The 23,391-nt window shown below is 38.6% G+C and overlaps 1 protein-coding gene across 3 annotated transcripts in view; it reads left to right on the top strand.

Moving 5' to 3' along the window:
- The window catches only part of SCUBE1 (signal peptide, CUB domain and EGF like domain containing 1), a 175,774-nt gene that overhangs the window by 9,630 nt on the left and 142,753 nt on the right, over positions 1 to 23,391 (top strand). For all 3 annotated transcript variants that reach the window (XM_027693634.1, XM_027693633.1, XM_027693631.1), the window contains exon 3: positions 17,804 to 17,932. In XM_027693634.1, coding sequence (XP_027549435.1) covers positions 17,804 to 17,932 — 129 coding nt within the window. The remainder of the gene's footprint in view (positions 1 to 17,803; positions 17,933 to 23,391) is intronic.

Genomic DNA, 23,391 nt, shown 5'->3' with positions numbered 1-23,391 from the left:
TACGGCCCCATTCTTCAACAGCATTATGTGTGATTCTCACTCTGGAAAAAATATGTTTTTTTTCCAAGGACACTTCTCTAAATAGTTGATAAGCTCCCTATCTGCTGGATGGTCTGTGGATACTCTGGGAACTTATAAGTATCATAAAATTTCATCAGTCTCGACAGTTGCTGAGCTGCAGAACCCAGGGTGGCCTCCTGTGGTGATGTGAACTTGGTATTTAGGAGGAACTTCTGCTTTCCCCCAGCTATAAAGTGTGAGTTATCTACCAGGAAAATGATAATAAGCTGAAGGGGCATAAATAAAATGCACTAAGTTCAGTAGGTAAGGGTCTTCATTCTTCTGTCTTCATTCTTTATCCATCTGCCAGACGCTGTCTGTTTTTCCTTGTTTTCCCACCTGTCACCTTCTGGTGCAATCCCTTTTCCTTGCAGTCTTCACTGTGTTGTCTTGTATATTCTGTTCCTCAGCTCTCTTTTAACCTTGTCACTTTCTTACTGCAAATCCTACTTCTCTTTTGTCCTCTCCTTGTGGACTTTCTATTATTTTATTCACGTTTCCTTCCCCTGTCTTCTCTCTCAGGGAGAGAGTTACCCAGCAAGACTTCTGGGACTGGAGAACTGGCAGCTGTAAGCTCTGAATACCCTTTATTGCTCTTTTCATTTGAGTTCTGTCTTCAAGTCAAACTAGCTCTCAGATTTCCCTTTGCCTTTCTTTTTCTCCACCTCTTTCCTGGCCTCCATCCTCAGCTCGGAGCTCACCTGTCCCTCGGCACATTCCCTGCTGTTCCCATGGCTCTTCCCTCAGTGGCTGGCTGGAAAAACCTCTTTGCATGGCTGTTTGCCATCATTTGATAGCTCCCATTGGATTATGAGGACTCCTAAAATACACATTCCGAGGCTGATGCACGACAAGGTCATGGAGCCTCTGGTTAAATGGTGGCAGAGGATTTAGGGAATGGGACCTTCTGCTGCTCCTTTGCCCAAATCAACTCCACTCACCTGGGTTTTGTCTCCTCTGCATTTGAGGCAGGTAGCATCCACTCTCTTAGTTAGCATCCATGCTGTTAGGACACTCTGAAGGTCCTGGGAATCATGGATGTTGGATACAGACTGTGCACCCATGGAAGAGGATGGTGGATATAGTCTGTACCCGGGATAGCTGTGAGCCTGAACTACAAGTCTGACCAAACCTCAGGCAGTCCTGGGGTGGAGGATGTGTGGCAGGAAGTTGTAGGGAAAATGGGTATAAATTCTGGTCCCAAAAGCAGTAACTCTTCCTCTGCAGTGATTGAGGCAATTCCTTTTCCCTGATCCTGTTTTTTTTGCACAGGTGCAATTGATGTGGGGCTATTCTGTGAAGAATATCACCGAAATAATGCCCCTAAAAGTGGAAGAAAACACAAAGGATTGTGTAATGCTGGCCCTGTGAGCAGTTCTACACTGAAAAGGCAATGAACTAGGATGTAGAGGCTGGGACACATGGCAGGGGGAGAAGGTGGTGGTGAATAAGGTGAATAGATTTCCTAATCTGGTTTGGTTTCTGGAGCCATTGTGTTGTGAAAGGCTGGGGGAAAAAAACCACCTACAAAGAAGGTTGTTTTGGAAACTTTAGCTGCATAAATTTCAGCAGGTGCCTGTTGTTGAGCTTTGAGTTTATTATGTTGTTTGGGTTTTTCTGTAATGATTTTTTAAAGTGGCTAGTTTTTGTTTGGTGAATTTTCAGTTGTAATTTGACCATCTTTTTTTTTTTTTTTTTTTGTCCTGAGAAATCTCCTGAAAGGGAACTCCCCTATTCCTTGTAGGAAACAAAATCTGAGAGCATTTAATTTGTCCAAGTAAGGGGGGAGATTTTTTTCAACGTAGCAAAGCAGTGAATTTTCCATATAATCACTTCAGGAAAAAAAAAAGCCATCTTCTTGGGGGGGTTGTTTGTTTGTTTGTTTTAGTATGTATATATTTGTTTAAAATTTCAGCTGAAAAAAGCAGACCTGCTTTAAAGCAGATACCTTGCATGAAAAACCATAGTTCATACATAAATATTTGTCAGAGTTGTAAGAAATTGAAGGGAGAGTGTGACAGGCTCCCTTAAATTTCAAGACTTTTCTACACATTTAAGATGCTGAGCAAAAGGAATATACACTTACATTAGTTTGAAGAATTGTTTTGTTCAAATGGCTTGAATCTTCAAAGTACTCAGGTGCTTAATCTTAAGAAGCTGTTACCCTTTAATTTTGTGTAAGTGCTTTATTAAATTGAAGATATTATTTTACTTTACAGTGCTGCTCCTCTGGAGCCTGTAGAAGGCCACAGTTTTTCCTTCAGTGCCCAGTGAATTTAAAAAAAAAATCTGGATCACTTAACAAGCTGATATAAGACCTTGATCTTGCTTTAGACCTGAACTTAGTGCTTAATACATGAGCAGTTAGTTTGGTGCTGTAGGCCCCATAGACAACATATATCAAATTCAAGACCATGCTTTCACAAATACTGATGATGTTTTACAGTTCAGCCGCCAAAGAATCAGAGATATTAAATAGATTAAGCAATTTTCAGATTGTTCTGATTGCTATAATCAATTAGTTAAGCAGATGAGCTGTTAGAATGTGGAAGCTGATTTTCATTTACTTTCTCAGCTTGAGGTTACTGAGCTACATCTCATGATTCCCATGCCTTAGTCTGCATGAACCAGTGTCAATCCTTACCTTTAACAAGGCATCGTGCTCACAGAACATCAAAAGTTTAACTGATGGGGGGGGAAGAGCAATGCATAATATCAATTTGGGGATTACTGATGGGAATGGTGTTGGTGCAGAATGTGCTTCAGAGCATGGGAACCTCTGCAGGAGTAGGTGTTTGTTGGATGTATCGTTGCTGAAAATCCTGCAGGACGTAACTGCTGTGCATTCTGGTTCTTGCTGTTGGAAGAGGGGAAGCTACTCTGAAGTGCCTTTTTTCTGATTTCATTATCTGGAAGCAGAGGTCACATTCTAAACTTCCAGTCTCCCTGTTGCAGTGGGAAAAGGGGATGAAGTGAGTGGGTATTAGCTTTGCTGAGCAGGGAGTGCAGGTAATGCATATCTCAGTTGTTTGGCAGCGCGTGCACGGGAGGAATTTGGTATCTGACTTTTTACCTCTAGAGATGTCAGTCTCTGCTGGGTAGGGTTGTGCCTTTCTTCTTTTTGCACTTTCCTGTTTGCAGAAATTCCTTGGAAGAGGAGTCCGTAAAAACCGTGACTTGGAGACATACCAATGCATTTCTCTACCTACAAAGCACCAAAGTCCAACTTCATTTAGAAATTCCCTTTTTATTCTTTTTTCCTGGTGCGTTCCAACCTGCCTAAAGATGAATGTGATCAAAGCTCCTCTTCCCACGTCCTTCCCCCCCCCACACCACACTTTCCCCTTAAACCAGCCTAGTTATTGCTTGCCTAGTGGTCCAGTTCATCTGACCTTTGGTCTTGGTGTCCCACACACTGCAAAGGCAGGTACTCCAAAGGGATTGCTCCTGATTCCTGGCTGCAGTGGGATTTTTCCAAGGGCTTTGTGTGCATGGGAAATGCAGCCTCACTCAGGCTGTGCTGCAGCCTGACCCACAGCCAGGAGGGAGCCCAGCCTGCATTATTTGGCTACCAGAGGGCAGACACAAGTGGAACCCCGTGGCTTTTGCTTGGCTTGAATTCCTAGGAGAGTGGTTTTTACCTCTGTTGAGGCTGGAGTGTGTAGATGTATTCAGAGAGCGAGGAACAAACGAGGGCTTGCCAGGATTTCTCTGCCCTGTGACTGTTTTGGCTTGTAAGAGTGAGCAGGGAATGGGTACAACAGAGGAATAGGCTGTTGGCCTGAGATAAAAACCTGAAGACTAAAATACTTTGGTTGGATATAAGCTGTTTTATTATCTGTTTTCATTGTGTGAAAATGGCAGCAGTTTATTCTGTGCGCAGTTGTACATTTAAAGAAATTATGGCTTCAGAATGGAAGAACTTTTATATTACAGTTCTCTCAAAAACTTTAACAATGGAAACAACCCCATCAAATTGTTTATACTGTGATTGTTGACTAGGAAAATACTCCTTTTGTGCTATGGGTAAAATCTAAGGTGTTGTCACTCAAGTTTTCTGTTAACAGTCACTTCTAAAGACATATAAAAAGTATTTCTCTTTTTTATCCCTCTGGCACTTTGCATCCTTTCACTGCCTGTTCTGAAGTACTTTTTAAAAATCTTTTTCTTGAGGGAAGTGCAAGAAGTGCATTATAAAAAAAACACCAGTTGACTGCATCACTTTGTGGTCTTATGAAGGGAAACCTAAAAGCTTTAGCATTTATTCTGAATAGGGAATACACAGAAATATCTTCAGAACAGCAGCAGCAATTGCATTAATTTTCTATAATAGCTCAGTGACATAATTTGAGTTAATACAGAAGTGCTTTCACTGGAGTTTGTTGCCCAAAAAGAAGTTACTGGAATGTGTTCCTGTACTGCTTATCCTCAAAGGCTCTCAGTGATGACAATTAATGTTGATGTTATGATTTATGTACTAGTCATAATTTTTAGCTGTTTCTAAGGCAGGTATTTTGGTGGTAGTTGCTGTGACCTGTTTCTCAATGGTAAGACAACATCAACCTTTATCCTGAGTAGGATTCCATGATACAATTGCCTGAGTGAGCAGGAGTCTGGACTTGATCTTAAAAGATGACACCAAGCATGAAGAGTTTCAGTCTTTGAAAAAGCTGTGAAAATGGGAAATGGAAGGAGAGGTGGGAATGGTTTAAAAGGCTATTTATGTCAGGAATACAAATCATAGTATAATTCTACCTTTACCTGTCAAGTACACACACAGCTGCTGAAGACCATTATGCTAAGTATGAACACAGAGAGGAATATGCTACTGGCAAGTTTACTACATATTTTTATTACTAAACTGTATAAAATTAAGGGGAAAAACATAATAGGAGCAAACTTTATACTATATAAAATCACAGAAATGCTATTTTATGGTTAAATTGTGGACAATAAGCTGTAACATGAAAACATATAGCAGATCTTTGTTCCACTGAAAATCTAGTTCACCAAGGGTTTCTTCTTTAGCAAACTTTATGATCAGCAGGGAAGTAAAAAACTTTAGGGGAAGTACATGTCTTCTGGTCTGAATTAGTCACTGACATAGTCTTTTCTATTATAGTATTTGAAGCAGGAGGGAGTGCTTTAAATGCTTCAACCCATTTAACCTTAATTGCTCAGTTTTAATAGACATTTGCTAACTAAAGGAACCAAATTATAGCTTGAATTAGGCCTTACTAATCTTAATTAAAAGCTCTACTTTATAATCGGAAACAGCCTATGTTTAAAACACTGAGCCTTTCTTAAATGGCTTATTTTAAAATGCTAAGGCCCTTTTGATAATAATTGTTTGGACTGAATCCGGGTAACCATTATTCTCCTTATACTGCACTTAATTAAAAATATCTCCTCCATGTGGTTTTGTGCAGTCTGCTGGCTGTAAAATTGTTTGACTGGTAGGGGGTGGGATTACTTTACTTTTCCTGGGGTAATTTGAAAACTCGTTGCTGCCCTTTGTTTTAAAAGTTTTCTGGGGTCAAAAGTTACAAAATTAATATGTGAATCAATACAAACATTAGTTTATCAGGCATTTACAGCCATTAATAATAAGCCCTCATAATTAATTTATTTTAACATCAAACTGTGGTCACACAGTTGGTTTTGGTCATTGCACTCATTTCAGAGACCTAACTTTCATTAAAAATAAAGTCTGTTATATTGGGAGGGAGGCAGGTCCTGGCTCTGTGTGTTGAGCATTTGGGATAGGGACAGAGTTTCTCTTCATTTCAAGGATATCTGAAGAGGACAAAGGGTGGATTTCATCTCTGCCAAGATGGGACTCTGTAGCACGGATCACTACACTTAAATTGCTTTATTTTCCCTTTACGGTTGATGGAGAGAAATTTCCTTAATGCAGTTTGCCTTGTGTTACTGGAGTAAAAAAAAGGTCGGATAAGTCACATCCTGAAAATAAAATTCTCTGACACAGATGGGGAGATCTACAGTGGAGGTGTGTAAAGCTGGGTGAGGTGTGCCTGGGCCAAGGAACCTGCAGCTAGGAGGTTCAAAGTCCACTGAAAATTAGTGAAAAAGATTCTGTACTTGTGAATTTAACCAGGACAGGGGATTTTTAAGCTGCCATGTGAAATTCATCCTCCCGGTCCCAGTTTTACATTTCTGTTCTTTAATTTAAAATGGGCCCCTACCTCTCCATCACAGGCATATAGTTAAAGACAAAAAAAAAATCAACCTCCCACAACTTTGTTTTAGGAGAGAGCTGATTTTTTAAACTCTGTTTTCTTAGAACTCAGACTTGAGATTTTTCTTAGTGCATCGTGTTCAGGAAGCACTGCTGAACTGTGTGATCATACCTTTATTTAATTCACATTGCTTTTAATTCCAGCAGCTGAACTGCCTGCTGGCATAAAGGCTATTAGACCTTTATGTGCACTTGGAAGTAAATTCTGTAAAAAGTCACTCGTGCCAGTCATGGAGGTGGACAGACCTTAAATGTCAGTTCTCAAGGAGTCTCAAGTCATTTGTGAAAAATTAATAGGTATTTGGAAAAGCTTGACCTGGATGTTTAAGCTGACTTTAGATGGCTACAGTGTTAAACCAGGTGCCATGGCTAAACACCCATAATCCTATTATTTCATTTTTGAATCTGTTGCTGAGGGTGAAGTCCTGTGTTATTCATGGGTGAATTAAATAGTCAGGCTTTGGGACCCTGTTTTTAATGGATAAGCAAGGATGTTGTAGTGTGCTCTCTCCTGGACTTCTGTTTATGTATCTTAGGACTATACTGGTGTATATTCATTGTATTTCTAAAAGACGGATTGTCTAGAAAGAGGGGAGGGAGGAAGAAGCATGGGGAATTCATCAAGAACATTTCAAACAGTGACATCTCTCATCTCTAGTCTTATATTGGCTGTACTGTCCAATTAAAAAAAAAAAGCCAACCCAAACTGTTTATTGGGTTGTTAATCAAGTCTTTAGGCAAGATATTGCTGCAATTTGCTTATCTGTGCATAATAAAATAGCTTTGTTGTGAAAGGCTTCTCATGAGAAACCATGGAAATGAGAGTACTGGGAATAAGGTTACAGGACTAAAGAAATATTTATATAAACTTACCCCCTTTTATGCCTCTACTATTGGGGAGGAGATTTATTGGAGTTGTACACTGCTTGGCTTTTTATGGTGCATTCTGTGAATAATATTCAAAAAATATTATTTGAATACTGCACAGGAGTTGTAGGTGTTCTTTGGTTCTTTCTACCTAAAGTTCTCCCCAGTATAACAAACATATATAATTACAAAAAATTACCACAGGAAAATTTCCAGGCTATGAATATGGACACTCTTCAATTTACAGCATATGCCCCCATTACTGTTTCTTTATCTGCACTTGCACTCTTTTTCCACTGAAGAGCATTAATGGAAGCTGTGTGTACTTTTTAGTACAGGATATTTGAACACTGGAGCAGAAATGTCTAATTTTTCTTGGCAAAACCAAAATTGCATCTGTTTGCTTTATCTTCCTTTCTTGTCCAAACATCAGATGTAAGCACAGCTTGTAAATGAAAATATTTGATGATTCACAGGTCAGCAATTGTGTTTTTGAATTTTAAATTTCATCCTCACCACTTTGCCTGGATTTTCCTCATTGGGAAGTAGGTGTTTGTGCAGCCTGGCTTCATCTAACCCTCTAGATAAGTGTGTAAATTCATAAATTCCTGTTCAGAGAGGCTCTGCCATTGCTTACTTCTCTGGTGGTCAGAGAGTCCAGGCAATGTTTGAGATTCTGTAAAAGGTAATGATGTAGGAAAAGCCAGTGGGTTGCATTAATATTCACTATCTGTACATCTCTGTCCTCGCTGGGCAGTGGATACACATCCAAAGGTCAAAACCAAAAGGCTGCTTACCACTGTTGGTTAGATTTTTTCTGTGATTATTTGTCTCTGGTGATAAATAGAGCTCTGGCTCACAAGACTAATTTCTGCATGGCCTTTTAGAAGACTAAGGAGACCCTGCATCCTAACTGATGGACTCTCCCTGTGATTAAAATCTTATAATTGTCAGCGTGTATCAGTAGGATGGGGTTCTTTGTTGCAGGAAGGAAATAGCTGGAATCCAAAAATTACATCAGAGTAGGATTTGTTTGCAAATAAAACCCTTTTGCATTGATCTACTACAACAACAACCAGGGCTTCTTGTTGATACTGGCCAGGGCCAGGCTTTCAAAACATGGAAAACATTCAATGCACACCCAAGCAAACTGCACGGCAGGTACTTTACACATTGTGGGGACAGAATTGTTGTGAAGGAGCTGAGAGGCTGTGCCAGAATTCTGAGCCTGCCAAGTGTTTTGGCATCCTGAAAATAGCTCCATGTTTCCTGATTGTACAGTGCCCAAATTCCCTGACTCCTGGCAGAGGCAGCTCTTAGAGCTGGGAGCTGTTTGGGGCAGTGCTTGTGTGTGCTCACATTTAGGGTATGGTCGTTATCATCACAGGTTTGGTGAGGTTTAACTTACTGAGAGGGGGTATTCTGAAACACAAATCTGTAATAAGTTCAATTTGTCATTACAGGAGCAAAGTGTGACTTGATCTGTAGCCTAGTAACCTTTTCACCTTTTATATGATGCAGAGAGCTGGAGGATGATGGAGAAAAATGGCTTTGAGCTTTTTGTAAGCCTGTCTCAGATTAAAAAAAAATACATTGTAGATATTTGATCTGATTTCTATGCAATTTAATCTTCTCAGATCTTTTTGAAGTGCATGTATCAAGCTCGTATGGTTTAATGTAGGGCCATCTCAATTAATTTTACAGTTTGTTCCTTAAAAATGGTGAGTACACACAGCCCTGCAAGGGACTCATGAGAAAAATCAATACTTGCCACTCCTGAGAACATTATATATATATATATTTTTATACATATATATATATATATATACACTAACTATAATGCATCTGGAGCATCTAGGCTGGAGCACTAAAATAATTTTTAAGACCTACTATCAGTACACACCACAGAAAAGAGAAGGAAAATAAGACTCCCTAGGACTATCTCCTGGATAAGAAAAGTGTAATGTGAAATGATTAATGTTGGAAGTTAGGAAACATGCTGATAGTAATCCATTCCTCTTGCCAAAGGTGCTCTGAGTTTTAATTTCCACAAAGTGTGAGGGAACTTCTGTTTCACTGAGTTTTAATGACCATTTTTCAGTGCATTCTGTGTGTGTTATAGCTTTTTCACCATCACATAGACCTTCCTAGTGCAAATAAACATTTCTGTAGTTAGAAAAACTATTTACAGCAAAAATAAACATAGTTTTGCAAACCAAAATGCTGGGAGGCCTTCACTTCGTGATGGATGCTGTTGAGGGATGGTGTGAATTTGTCTGCATTCAGGGAGCAGGTGAGAAAATAATAAGCAGAGTTGGTTTCTTGGGCTTCATAAGTGTTGGTCTGGCATTGTCAGGGGACACAAATTCATGGTTTCCCTGTGTGTTAAGTTTAGAAGTAACTGCATGACTTCAGTAAATGTTGAAATGAAAGGCAGCCCTGAACAGGTGAGCTGGTAAAATTAATATCTGATATGTGTACCTTACAAAGCAGGAAGTTTGACCAAGGGATACAGGATGACAGGAAGCCCTTTATTTTACAAACCTTCTGTTCTCCCACATCAAGGGCCACAAAAAATAAGTTAATACTCATTCACTGACAGGTAATAAAGAGATTCACTTCAGAATCAAAGCTTGGGATTGTTTCCCTTTGTCAGTGGACACACGTTTAAAAATGAAATGCAAAGGGAGGTTGCAGAATCTGAGAATGAGGTGCCTGCAGAGTCTGGAAAAAAAATAGTGGAATTATGTCTGTATCAATGAGCTAATTTCACTCCTTTAAACCTCTGCCTCCAAATTTATAGGTGCATTTTTCAACTAAAAGACCCAGGAACAACCTCCTGCCAGGACTTACTGAAATGATTCTCATTAGGAGGCAGGCACGCCCCCCCGTGCCAGTAAGGTGCACAAAAATACTCCCCCATTAGATACCCAAGAACTTTGAAGATTAGATGTGTAATCAAACATTTCCCATTATATTAAAAGAGGGGAATCGAGGTGGAAATGGCTGTGATTTAGAAGTGGTGGGAAAAATGCTGTCAAATGTCATGTTTCACATTGAGAACAGCTTGTGAACAGGAAATCTCTCTGCTTGAGCTTGTCGGGCATGGCAGCTACTAAATAAAGACAGACTCTAAAACTGCTCTGGGCTCTGCAGGTATCCATCTTTATTTGGGTATCTCACTTGCAGTTCAAAGAACTTGCAGCCAATCTGTTTAAATATCAATTAAGACAATGTCAAACCGCAGCAAACTCCAATCAAGGGTTCAAGATGCTTGATGCAGGATAGCAATAATTTGAGATTTGTCTAGAAAAATATTTACTATGAATGAGAAGATTGCATTGTGCTGGCTGAGATGGCAAGTGACACATAGGGATAATACTCAGATACATGAATAGAAAATATATTGTTCCCTGGGGAAAGAACTCTGCTTAATTTTTTTTTCCCATAAATGATTCGAGCTATCCAAAGGTTTTAGACACCCCAAAAAACCCTCCATTGTATAAACCTAATGTTAATACAGTGGGAAGACTTGTCCAAACCTCCATGAGGTAAGATCCTACGTGAAGTGTTCCATGTCACGTGTTGGACTTGATGATCCTTGTGGGTCCTCCCCAATGTAGAATATTCTGTGATATAACTCTGTGATTTATTTGATCTCCTCTCCATTCCTGCCCCTGGAGTGTTATGTATGACTGTATAGAGTATTTAGGTGGCTGGCAAGGGTACCAAATCTCAGCTTTCAGTTTATATATTATCTTTAATATGTATTTTTAAGTCTTGTTTATTCTCCTGTTCTTCAGTGATGACTTTCCATTGGCAAGGTTCATGTGCACTGAAGCAGGAACACCTGAGAGGATGAATAAAGGGGTACATTGCTTTGTCTCATGTCAGTTTGATGAGCTCATCAATGTCCAGCCATTAAAAATGTTCTTCTAACTCTTTGCACTAGGAGTTTAAGTGAGGAGGGCAATGCACAGGGAAGAGAACAGAGACAGGAAACTGAGGAAGGGAAGGTGAATTTTAGAAAAATATATACGGAAGGGAGTCTCTAGAGACCATATTTCTTATTAGTGGATGACGAATGTGAAGGTCATTCACCAAAAATGTAAAATAAAGCCATTCAACTTGGATTTTCATTATCTGTTGCCTCATTTAACACTATGTGAGCTGAGGCAGCTGAATTCAGCTCACAGCATTGGCTGCTTGATGTGTCTGGAGTCTTTAAATGTGACTCTTTAATGTGATTCTTTAATTCTCTCTGTCTGCTACACAATACTTGAAGATCATTAACTAAAACTTGGAAAATAATAAGTGCTAAACACACCTGTGTTTTCTGCAGCTGATAAACTCAGTTTATGCACTTCATTGCCTCCTTAGAGAAGGATTTGTGTGTCTAAAAACTTGTCTGTTTGTTGTTGTTTTTTTTTCCAAGCAGTGAAGGTGACTCTTGAAGGCCACCCTTCCTCTGTGGGACTTGAAAATTTGATTCATGTTTCCTGTGCTCAGTGTAATGATAGGAAAAAAATTCAGACACTGGGCAAAATAGGGATCAACAATGGATGTCTCTCTGCTTTCTCTGAAGTTATGTATTAGTAACTGGGGTTAGAGCACAAATATTAAACTTCATATTAAAATACTAATAGTAAAGTCATATTCCACAGCCAGTGATAAATGAGATGATGTCTCATTTGCCTTTCAAGTGTATCCTAAATGCTTTTAGGCAAGATAGTTCTGAATATAGGACTGTTCATACTTTAGAAATCTGTGTGCTGTTTAACCAACTGCACAAACCTCTCCATAGCTTGGTTTGTATTCCATTTTCCCCTCCTTTTTTCAGACAAGTACTTTAACAAGGTACAAAGCATAATGAACTTTGTGTTTAGCCATCACAGAAGAAAAGGAAACAAATAAAGCTGCTACAGAGAACTCGAGCTTTTCTGGAAACTGTATTAAATGGCTTCCAGAAAAACAGCGCAACAATACCACAGATTGCATCCAAATCATCTCCACTGAGCTGCCATGGCATTTTCATTTTAGTGCTGGTTTAATGCTGGAAAACAGGGGTTTGTGACATTTTTGAAGGAAGTTGTAAAATTGATTATTTTTTGTTGTTGTTCTTGTTCTTTGTAGATGCACTAATGGGAAAAACGTGGGAGAGGCAGTGCTCATGGTGGAAAGGCTCTGGAGGGATTTATACTGAATAAAAAACTCGTGCTAAACGACATATTGGACCTGTTCTTTTTCTTTCTCCACAGAGAAACATCAGGCTGCTTGTTCTGATTTTTCCCCTGTTCCCAGCCTGCCCACCCTTGACCTTTCCTCTTAGACTGGTCCTAATGGCTATCAAATTTTACAGTTTTCTTTGGCACAAGGGTCTTGAAAACATCATGGCAACTGGAAAGCTGTAAAAACTGCACTCTGTGTTCCTCTGATTCATTAGAGTGTAACCTTCCCAAGGTCACAGCATCTAAAGAATAAAGATGTTAACATTTATGAGTCAGAAAAGTATCTCGGGAAGAACCGGATGTGACAAATGAGAGATTTTAATTTAAGAAGCTTTTCATGGATAGTAATTTTTCAGAAATGGGCTTTACTCTGAGATGAAGGTTTTGTTTGGAGTGGGAAAATCGAGTGAGTTTTGATATGTCAGCATTTTCTTCGTAAAATGTGGACTGGGAGTAAAAGCTGAATTCTGATACCACAGAACTCAGAGAGAAGTGGTGTTTCAGCAGGAATATCATTTTCCCACCTGATCCTCCATACATCAGGCTGAGTCAGTTCTTTCAAATTTTAAGGGTTGAGCTGAGTGGACTTCAAATACTTCTGAACATTTGGGAATGTGCTGGTGTTAAACCCTTCTCGAGAATCTGATCATTGGAGTGTCACCTTGCTTGGGCTGAGTGTTTCCCAGAGAGCTGAACTGCTGGCAAATTTGGCTTTAATCCTGGCCTTTAGCTCTGGAACTGGTTCCCTTCTTAAGGAAAGTGCAACTTGATATGAGAAATGCAAATGCCAGGGGTTGAGGTTGTCCAGTGTGTGTTGTATATCTGCTGGAAGTGTATTAAATGTGGACTCTCTCAAAGAAACAGAGTAGATATGAAGATCCCCATGTGATTTTTACCTATTTTAATGGCTTTTACAGTCCCCAAATCCAGTCATTAAGAAGAATAAGATGCTGATCTGATTGGGATCCAGGACTTAAACTTGTTTGTATTTTTGTCAGTGTGCATGTCACTTAATTTCTGATTTAATGTCTCCATAGTCCCTCTTTGACTGTATTTTCTAAGTAAGGATGAACAGCAAAATTTTTTTTTTCTTCAGATGCTGAAGAAATATGTGGATTTATCCATCAGGATGAACTTACAAAGATTTTATTATTTATTATTCTGGCTATTTAATGGATCCAGCTTCTTCAGGAGATATTCCACATCTGCAGAATATACCGGTGTGCTAACTTTTGTTTGTGGTTCTCTAAATTAGAAGCAACTGATGTGGGCAGACAGCTTTCTTTGGCTATTTATTTTAAAATGTCCAAGCACATCAATTACTCCTTTCAAAGTCAGTTGAAGTTTTTGTTTAGTAAATTAGCTCCAGATCTTTCCCTTGTATTACTAGTCAAGAAATACTTTAAAATGGGCTCAGATTTTACTCGATCCCACCCCTCCTTTTGAACATCTTCTCTTGCATTGTGAGTGTTGGGATCTGTGGCCTTGACAGATGCCAAGATAAAAATCGTGCCAATGCACACTTTCCCATTTTCTGTGGAAATCTGTGGAATTCAACACTAAAAGCTGGATTTGGCTCATGGACTTCCAGGCCTGAGCCATTCTTTATTTTGCATGTCGATGCCATAAGGCTTCTGTGACACTTGAGCTGTGACACTTCCAAAATTCATCAGCTTCTGCAGACATTTGCTTTGATTTCAGTAGCTCACAATCATCTGTAGCTGTTCTGACAAATTTTGTTCCGTGTGTTGTAATGATTTTGGGGACATGCAGGAACTTAACGAATTGCAACTGTGGAGATGAATTTTGCTGGAGGTGGACTTTTTACTTTCTTGGCATAAATTCTGCGCCACCTTCTAGCAAAGCTTGTTTCTGCTTGGAAGAGATGATTAGCACACAGTAAATTTCGTGGCACTGCTGAAAATGTTCAGGCAAAGTGGGAATCAGCATTTCCCTCACTGTTTTACAGTTGGTTTGTGTTTGGGATGTTACTTATTGCATGCTGATGTGTCTTCTATTCTCTGCTGAAACGGATGAAATACTCTGATACTGGAAGCAGAAGAGTTTGATTCTTGTTTTTATTTTGAACGTTTCTTGGCCAAGTTGTGTGTGCCCCCGGAAGAGCTGCTTCTCTGCGGGGTGCCCTTGGGAGAACTTCTGAGAGTGCCATCTCTTTGTTGCAAAAAACACAAATTAAACCAGTGTCTGGGGGAGTGTCAGTGTCACCTATCGTAATGAAAGAAGAGCCAACCCCAGTATGGATAAGGTACATACACATCCCACCAGGCTGAAAAAGAATTGTGTCACTTAAAGAAAACAAATTCAAAACAAAATCCCTGTATTTCAATATACAGGGATTGTAAATTAAGCACTAAGAGCACACTAAGCCCAGATAGGTTCTTGGCAGAATATTGACATTATTTTAAGTGGCACTACACCTTCTTAATAATTTTGGTGCATCTAATTCTTTTCCAGGACTCCTGTAATTCCTGCCACTGTAATAGCATATGAAATTAATTCCTCTTAGAGATTTCAAGACATTTGCAATTTAAGGTGATTTCTCAATTTTAAGGTGATTTCTTTGCTAAACACCCCAAGTTCCCTGTCTGAACGGCCAGAATTTACTGGATTGAAAACTATGGAAGTGTTTTACCAGTGTGGATAAAACTTTAGGTTTCCCTTTGAGACAATTTTGTAGTTGGATGGCAACATTTCTTTATTTTTCTATTGTTATGGTAATGCCTTCACAGTGAAAGACAACTATTAAGTGATCACCTGCTAAAAATGTTAAGGGTAGTTGAAGCTACAAATTTAGGAGGAAGAGTTTGCTTTCTGAGTTAGAGGTGTTTGGAGTCCAGATTGATAGACCCAATTCTATGAATTACATGAAAAAAAGAATAAGAGGATATGACCTAACCAAAAGGAAATTTTGAGTTTTACAGTAGGCAAAATTAAGAGCAAGCTTGCAGGGTTTATGTGTTTAAATGTACCCCTGTTACTTTTCCTCTGTATTGAGCTTTCTAAGGAAGCCTTATCCTGGCATGTAAGGTGTAATATTCTGTCCATAAATTATAGTTGATCCACACTTTCACTGAGGCATTCTTTAAAAATAAAGATGCACCTTCCTCCAGGTACGTGAGAAGAGAAGGTGGGGTGGTGGTCACATTGTTTGCTCTTCTCTTGGCAGCAGGAACTTGAAAAAAAGTTCAACATTTGGACTTTGAAGGCTTTGTGAACGTTTTTTGTGAGGTTTTCTTGTCTGCTCTTTTTAGAGGGAAGTGGGGGAGTTTTTTGTAGTTTTGTTTTTTGGGGCTGTTTTGTTTTGATTTTTTTAGAAGGGTTAAATTCACCATTGTTACCCCCTTGTTGCTTTGCTAGCAATACTGGAGATAGAAATTCCATCAGTCTGCCAAGTGAAAGTCTCTTATGCAGAAATATGGTTTTGAAGGGGGAAGAAACACGAAAAAACCCACAGCGTGGCTCTAAAAAAGAGTTAGAATGTTTGGTTCCACCTCTAGTTTTGTACAGCTGTTGGGGTACAAAAGGGAGAAATGATTTTCTAATTCTTTCGCAAAATTTATTGTGACTTGAACTCCTGAGCAAGAGATGAAAAGAATCTGTTCCTTTTGTTATTTTTGTGGTTTATTTATCTCTTACATTACCTTTTCTGTAACTTGAGTATTTATATTATAAGTATTTATATTACATCATCACCTTGTGCTCCAAATCACCATACAGCTTTTTAGAAATAAAAATTATATAAGGGGCAGACATTCAAAAGGTTTCACATTTCTTTGATTTTACTTTTATTGCCCCTTCTGAAGGCTCTCCTATTGCTTATTTAAACAAATAGCATTGTTTGAAAAAAGGTAATTAATAGATGGATGGAAATTGCTAGTAAAGGATGAGAACTTTCTGAAACAGAACAGTGGTTGAAAGACTAGGAGGTTTACTTTAGGTAATTTTTTGGGGAAGATCCTTCCTCCAGCTTCTTATTTCCAGTATTTCTGTGGTGCTGAGTGCTGAGTTATGAAATAGCTGTTTGGTTTTGCAGATAAAGCCAAATTTGTAATTTCAAGCTGCTTGGAGGTTGTAAAAGGGAGGCTTCAGAGCTGCTGGAGGGAAGTGGATGCAGACCTGGGCTACTCTGAGTTTAAGGTGGATTTCTGGGAGGGACCAACATGAGGGGGAAGGCTTGGGAAAAAAACCACAAACCTAATTCAGAAGTATGTCAAGCACCTCTGCAATGGAAGGCATATTTGAAGTGTTCTGATAATACTAACCAGTGATTTGCTAAAAAGATCGTTTTATCTCTTTATCATTTGCTGCCTAAATTAGGGAGAGTAGCTGGGGTTTTTTGGTGTAGCACACCACAAATTTAGACCTGATAGTCATCAAGCCATGAGGTCATCTTTAATTATTTATGTATTTTTAGTTGGTTGATGTGCACCACTGAATGATTCACAACAGTGACAGTGATGCTGATGTTCCAGGTGTAAGCCAGAATACAGTCTGTAAAAAGAAGAAAGTGTTGCATTTTCTAGAATGAGTGAAGAAGTGGTTTTGGGGTTTGATAACAGGATTTGTAGTTAAGGCAGAAGGCATCTCTCATCACTCTTACTACTCTTTCAGATACAGTCCAGATTACAAAAAAAGAAAAATAAAAATTTCTGTTATATCTTCTAAAACGCTGGATTTTTTGTCATTCTTCCTGTATATGGATTAATACAGAAAATTATAATTGGGCTTATTTTTTATTTTGGGAAGACAATCTTTTGTTATAAAAGGCATCCCTTTTCCTCATGCTGTATTAACAGCATGTTTCAGGTGGTTGTTTGTTACAACCAAACCAGTGTTTGAACTCGTTGTCTGCTTGCTTTAAAGTCAAAAAATACTCCCCTACCTTTTAAATACAAGTGTACCAAAATCAGGTGTTTGTTTTTAATTTTTGACAGCATATCATTGTTTACTGTGATGACACTCCAGTTATTTTGGGAAGGAGTGTTCCAAACATTGGCTTGCTGCTTTTCAGTTGTGTATATTCAAAATATATATATATCATGGCCCGGCTTCGTGAACGAAGATTTGGGAAGGGCTCTACCCACGTTTGTTGCAAGCGCGTTGGTGGCTAAAAAGGCCAAAAAGGCCAATAAGAGATAGATAGATAGATAGATATAAATTAAAAAAAAAAATATATATATATATATTCAGTATATATGTTTCAGTTGTATATATTCAGATTCCCTGACCACGTGTTGGATGCAATAGGCAGCGAGTCTACAGGCAGGTTAGGAATGTGCATTTATTCAAAAAAACTGGAGAAATTTTCCTGTATTCTTAGCATTCTTTTTTTTAAAAAGCTGTTTTTTCCCCTCCCCTTGTGTTTCAGACATCGATGAGTGTGAGAATGACTTTTACAACGGGGGTTGTGTCCACGAGTGCATCAACATCCCAGGCAACTACAGGTGCACGTGCTATGACGGGTTCATGTTGGCCCATGATGGCCACAACTGCCTTGGTGAGTACTGAATTCTGGCAAAAAAAATCCCATTTTATGGCTCTGGCCTCACCAGTTTGCTGCATTTTGTCATCTGGTGTGTTTTCAGGGGGAGACTTGATCCAGATCACACTGAATTTAAGTTTCTGTTGACCCCAGTTTGGTTTAGACCAAACCCTTAAAGCTGTCACTTTTAATCCCAGCATATCAAAACAAGTGTTTAATATCCCATCTTTAATACTGACCACCAAAGCCCGTGCTGGATGTTTGGCCTTCTTTTAATAAGAAAAGTAATCTGGTAAATATATTAAATATACTGAAATATATTTGGGCTGTTTCTTCCAGTTTTGTAATTCCAGTCATATCTGTAGAACTTCCCCTCCCCTTTTTTCCCTTTCTAGGATATGGTGTATGAACATAAATTACAGAATGTGTGAAGATTTTGAGATCTGTATTTTTTATTCATGTCCATTGCTCTGGTTTAAACAGGTTGAGTTTATCCTCTAAGCTAAATAAGTATATGTTTTGTCATAAAATTTCTTCACACCAATTACCTGGAAATGAACCTTTATTGCTATGGCCAGTTTCCTATACCTGCTTACTTGGTGGTCATTTTTAGTTAAATTCCAGTGCTTAGAGACTTTCTTTCTCAATATTCCCAATATAAATGCAATGACCAGTGTTTTGGTAGAGTCCTAAATTAATTTCAAGGTGATGTTTATAAAAAAGTGTGCGAAAGGGATATTTTTCTGTGTCAGGCTGCAGCTTTACCTTGGTAAAAACTGAGATACTTGCAATAAAAGTCAAGAAATGAGACAGTGAAGCAGAAAACTGAAGTCCAGTATCCCCAGCCTGCACTAACTGAAGCTATGGAGCAACTGGAATGTCAGAGCAAGGATTTGGTTACCCTTTCAGTAGATGTATTTCCTACTGTGTTCCTTTTTAAACTGAGTAGTATTTGTTCATTTGAATTATATATCCTGACCATTGACAAGCTTTTGACTCAAACTTCCAAATTTCATGTGTTATAGAATGAACTAAATAGATTTATTTGCCTCAGTCTGAGGTGGTCAAATGATTAATTGTGCAAGTAGTATTTCTTATACAAAGAGCAGCCACACATTAATTTTAAAAACAAAGAAAAACTCTTATTCTCATTCCAAATTACTTCCATTGTAGTAGGGCAAAAACTTTTTGAACAATGATCAACAAAACTAGTGACCTGATAAAGGATGAACCATTCAGGAGATCTGTGGGGTTTTCTTGGACCTGCTGTCTGTGTTATTGCTCTCTGGTCATGAAACACAGAGGTTAAAGCTACAAGGATAGTCAAATTTCTAATTAGATTTTCATTAAGTTCTACTCAACCACTTGGGTTTTGGTTGTTGTTTTTTTTTTGAAACCAGAAATGTGTAAATGCAGTTGGCTGGATTTAAGAGGCTGCAGTGAGATCTCAAATCAAAACCAAAACATACAAATTTAAATTAGGATTTCTGTAAAATTTTGGGAATTGGTTTGCTTCTTCCAGAAATTTTCTCTTTCACCATGATGAAAGTAGACATTGAAAGGAATCAAAGTTTTGAGGAGCCCACTTTTTTCCACCTGTTCCTGCTTTTTGACAAACCACTTATTTTTTTATGGATTTTAAGGAGACAAAGAATGCTGCACAAGATTAGTAGCAATGTTCTTTCTCCTTCCATCCTTCCTTCCTTCCTTCATTTATTTGTTGGGAAGAGATAATTTGGTTAAGAATTCATGGCTAAAATTTTTACTGGAAAATTCCCCAAACTGTCCTCACAGGAACCTGACTTATTTGGTGTTTTTATTGAGGAACTTCTCAAATATAGCACGAAATGTCACCACAGGATATTCAAATAGGATGAGATCCTTGTCTAGCTAAAAGTCATTTATTTTAGAGCTGCAATCACTTGAAATAGCAGTAGTTCTTTCTCAAAAATTGCTGTAAGTTCTGCTCAGTGGATGCCAGATTGAGATTTGGTCTCATGCAATAAGTTTGAAACCAGTCAAGAAATATGTTTTCCCTTTTCTTATATGAAATACCAATCTGTTTTTTTTTTTATAAGGAATTAGTTCACTGGTCCAGATATTCTTTCTTACTTGATAATTTTTCTCTCCATGAGATAAACTGATTTTTCCTCCTTTGTGTCTTTCATATATTGGGTCATGCTGTCACTTTTCATTCTCTCTCTTACCTTCAGGAAAAATTATGGCATAACTGATCCTCCTTCCTATTATTGCCAAACACTTTGCCCATCCAAATGTAGTAATTTGGAGTCTGTTCTCAGATATCTGGTAAAATCTGTACTGGAATATCAATGGATAAAATGAAAGAAAAACACTAGTTTTCTTCCAGGGAAGAGAAGATGAAAAAGAAGATTAAATGTCATCAAGAATTAGATTTTTACTGGTTTGGTTTTGTATCTCTGCAGAAGTGAAGGAGGCAGTGCAATAGTTGGTTACTCCATCTGGGAAATTCAGAAAGAGCATTGAATTATTTTTCCTTTCTCCTGAAAGTCTCTCATTATCTCACATTAATATTTCCTGCACTGTATAAAAAAAACTTCCTGGGAGGTTATGTGCTGTGTTGGTCTGAAGCATCACCAAGGAAGGGAGTTCTGAATTTTATCATGGATTTCTAAACCTTGGGGTTTAGCTTGCTAGAAAGGTTGCTGAAAGCAATTCTTGCTGACTGAGTCTCCCAAATTTATTCAGCATCTGCAAATAGAAGGTGGAAGACAGTGCCAGGGCCGTTCAGATCAGGAAGCAGAGAGCTTTGCTTCCCTGAATTTCCTTGCCAGAGGGCTCAGCTGATATTCCAGCTGTTCCAAGCCTTCTGAAATTCACCTTTCCCATTCACAGAATGGGAAAAAAATGGGGAATGAAGAGTGTGCAAGAAAAATACGTAGAAACAAAAGCTGATGGTTGTTGGTTCTTATTTGAGAAAACCAGGTAACAACTCCTCCAAATTCTTCTCTTGTCTCCTTTTCTCCTGGAGGCAGACTGTTGTGTGAGGGAATTCTTCCTAAAATATAATTTGTTTTATATTATTTTCTCCTTTGTTCCGATTTGTGGTAGTTGCTTTTTTAATAGGGAATAAGCTTTGCTTTCTTTTGCATGAACACTTCTTGCTTCCAGTCTGCACTCATCTTAACTCTTCTTTTTTTCTAAGGATAAGGATAGGTTCCATGAAGTCCTCTGCTTTTTATGTTTCTCTCATTAGTAAGTGTGCTCAAGATGGTTGCAAACTGTTCTTAGAAAGTATCTTAAAAGATACAAAGCAGCATAGAGAAAAAAATCTATTATAATGTATTCAGCAACTTATTTATTTTATTTATAAAATAGGGTTTTTTAGGTTTTTCTGTGGTATTAATTGCTGTAATGTAGGAACATACATGAATACCTTGCAAATACTAATAGATTTAACCTCAGAAAGTCCTGTAAGGAAAAGTATAATTTTAATTGATTTATAGATGAGTAACTAGGGCAAAGAGATGAAGTTACTTCTCAGTCTTCACACAGGATGATTGAGGCATCTCAATGTCTGCACCAAAAATAGAATCCTTACCCTTCTGCATCCCTGCTTACACACTCTGATTTCAAATATTCTGTGCAGCTGTAGTTTCTCTTACAGAAAAATAGCAATTACTTACTTTTGACATCTATAATACAACATCTCAGTTGATTCTATTGTGTGTTAGACCTCCTGCAGATAAAGTATAGAATTAGGTTTTGATGGTTCAGCCTAGTTCGTGGTTCTTCAGCAGCTAATCCTGTGTCTGACTGAGAAGAATCCTGGGAAGCTGAGTGAACTTCTGGTTATAAATCCAGCCAGAAATGCAGTTACCAATGTGCATTACAGGTTTCATGGATGTTCAGTGTGGTAGGAGGTGTGCTTGGGGCAGAAGGCCTCATTTTCCAGCCTGAATAATGGACATCAGTTTTTTATATTTCTGTTCTTAGATGCTACTTTGCATTTCTGGACAGAGTGACTAAGTCATGTGGAAACCCCTGTGAGGAAGGAGAGGTGGCACTTTCCCTGGAGCAAGGGAACCTGCTCCAGGAGTGGTGTTCCTTGGCCAGCTCTGGTGGGGGAAGCAAAGCAGCAGCTGCAGCATTTGGGAGCCTGCAGCTAAAGGAGAAACTTCTGAGACAAACCAGGGGGCAGATGAGTCACAGGCCTGGAGGTGCCTGTTATAAAATGGGCCTTGGGATCCCTAATTCCTGTAAAACTTCACGTTTGAAATCCCACAGTTTCATTTCTTCTGAGATCTGAGCTCAAGATCTAAACCCAAGTGCCTGTGTTGCAGTGCTCCTTTAATATCTGTTGGCTTATTTTAAGAGAGAAGAGGTTTTAACCGTGGCATGTTGGCTTAACTCCTACCTGGGTGGTACAAATCTGGTCTGACTCAGGTGGCAAAACTAACATTAGAATACACACACAGAGAATCACAGAATCATTTAGGTTGGAAAAGACCTCTTAAGACTGAGTCCAGCCTTTAGATCATCCTTTAAATACATGTATATCCCATCATACCGCTCATCATCTTTCAGTGAATGTTCCAGTGCTCCATGTTTTTCTTTCAAAATAAAGCCAAACCAGTTGGAATCTGGTCAAAATCTGCCTGTTCCTACCCTGCTGTTTGAATGTTCACACTGGGATGTGGGATTGTGGTCTGATCTGACAGTCCTACATGAAGTGGGAGGAGAGCTGCAAATGGATGAGAAATCCTTTCTAGAGCTCCCAGATGTGTAATGTCAAGTAGTGGTACATAACTCAGCATTGCATAATCGCTGCTATGATTAAAGAGACCAGTGTCTTCCTTTTAATTTAGCTGGATTTTTCTTCTTCTCCAGACAGCTGTGCACAATGTGTTGCTTGCCTAAACTCCAAACAAATGCTTCTGTTACTGATGTTTATTTTTCTTTATGTTTCCCAACAGATCAAATCGATTTTTTTTTAATGCAAACATTTTTAATATAAAACTAAGCAGCTTTTGGAAAGTTATTTTTAGTTTAATTTTAAAAAAAATCTTTTAAAGAGAAGCTGAAAAAGGGTCCATTTCTTTGGTCTTCTTCTCCAGTTTTCCTTGCCCTTCTTTCCCAGTTCCAGAAAGATGAGCTGACAGTTAAGTGTTGTCTTCCTCCAGCACATTAGCAGGGCCTCTAATAATATTATCAGTCATAAATTCCCTTCCAGATTTTCATGGTTGGTAATCTCAAACTCCTTGGCAGATGGAGGAAGGTTGAATACACCCAATAGTCTTCTTTTCAGAACTCCTCATTTTTATTAGAACTCATGTAAAAGGATGGTATTTTTTGTACAGAAGGTTAATAATGTAAATCTTGAAGCTCTTTCTCGCTGGAATCACTAGAAATGAGCAGAATTTCAGGACTTGGTGGTTGTTTTATGCCTTAAGAGGGGCAGGTCAGACTCTCAGATCGGGGCTCAGGGATCGAGT

This window comes from Neopelma chrysocephalum, unplaced genomic scaffold (genome assembly GCF_003984885.1).
Source record: "Neopelma chrysocephalum unplaced genomic scaffold, ASM398488v2 Primary Assembly neopelma1_92, whole genome shotgun sequence".
Lineage (NCBI taxonomy): Eukaryota > Metazoa > Chordata > Aves > Passeriformes > Pipridae > Neopelma > Neopelma chrysocephalum.
Note: the sequence above shows the minus strand (reverse complement) of the source record. Positions and strands in the feature narration are given on the sequence as shown.